General features: G+C 34.9%; 1 protein-coding gene across 1 annotated transcript; it reads right to left on the bottom strand.

Annotated features, from left to right (window-relative positions):
* Positions 1-320: 320 nt before the first annotated feature.
* On the bottom strand, positions 321-1,502 carry HELRODRAFT_92549 (hypothetical protein; the record flags this gene model as incomplete). The annotated part of the gene is made up of 3 exons (XM_009020413.1): positions 321-526; positions 918-1,060; positions 1,426-1,502. Coding segments are annotated over 3 exons (426 nt in total), but the record flags the coding sequence as incomplete, so codon positions are not given.
* Between the last annotated feature and the right edge of the window lie 17 nt (positions 1,503-1,519).

Genomic DNA, 1,519 nt, shown 5'->3' with positions numbered 1-1,519 from the left:
AAAAACCAATCAACAATTTTTATGTGAATCTTTTCCATTCAGATTTTTCACACATACACATACTACACACACATACACATACTACACACACATACACATACTACACACACACACACATACTACACACACACACACACTACACACACATACTACATACATACACACACACATACTACACCACACCCACACATACACATACTACACCACACCCACACATACACATACTACACACACATACACACACGCACACATACTACACACACATACACACACGCACACATACTACACATACTACACAAACACACACACAACACGACACACTAACCAGGTAATTCACCGTGGTTGACTGACCCGCCACCAGTGGACACCACGGAAGAGTGCCGATTGATGGAGGCTGCTTTGGCCAGTCTAGACGACACCAAATATATTCTGGTGTAGATGACCACCATCACCAAAAGAGGGAGATAAAAAGCGCCGACAGTTGCGAATAGCTGGTAGCCTATTTCTTCGCTGATCACGCATTGTCCTGTTTTATCGTAATTATAACCATAATTATCATAATTATAATCATAATTACAACCATAATTATCATAATTATAACCATAATTATCGTAATTATAACCATAATTATTATAATTATAACCAGAATAATTATATTTATAACCAAAATGATCATAATTATAACCATAATTATTATAATTTTAACCATAATTATTGTAATTATAACCATAATTATCATAATTATAACTATAATTATCATAATTATAACTATAATTATCATAATTATAACCATAATTATAACCATAATTATCATAATTATAACCATAATTATCATAATTATAACCATAATTATCATAATTATAACTATAATTATCATAATTAAAACCATAATTTCAATGTTGCAAAGATTTTCAAACCTTCTTTGACAGTTTTCCTCCAGCCAAACTGAGGCGGAATGCTGATGAACGCTGAGGCCACCCAGACGAAAATTATCATACCCGCCATTCGCCATCTTGTTCTTTTCAAGACGTAAGTGAATGGTCGCGTGATGACGAAGTACCTAGGATGATGATGGTGGTGGTGGAGAAGATGAAGATGATGATGGTGGTGATGGTGGAGAAGATGAAGATGATGATGGTGGTGGAGAAGATGGTGGTGATGATGGTGGAGAAAAGGAAGATGTTGATGGTGGAGAGGAAGAAGAAGAATGAAGATGACGAAAAAGATACAGACGATGAAGACGATGAGGATGAAGAAGAAGCAGAAGAAGAAGATGATGAAGATGAGGAAGACCAAGAAAAAGATGAAGATGATGAGGATGATAAGAATGTGATGCTTCAAAAGATTGAAATCACACAAAGAACTAATAATAACAATAAATATAATAATAATAAATAATAATAAATAATAATAATACCAACCAACCTATCAACGCTAATAACGCAAAGGTTCAGTATGGAAGACGTACAGAGCAATACGTCCAGGGATGTCCAGATATCGCAAGCTACTTGACCGAATA

This window comes from Helobdella robusta, assembly GCF_000326865.2.
Source record: "Helobdella robusta unplaced genomic scaffold HELROscaffold_275, whole genome shotgun sequence".
Classification (NCBI taxonomy): Eukaryota; Metazoa; Annelida; class Clitellata; order Rhynchobdellida; family Glossiphoniidae; genus Helobdella; species Helobdella robusta.
Note: the sequence above shows the minus strand (reverse complement) of the source record. Positions and strands in the feature narration are given on the sequence as shown.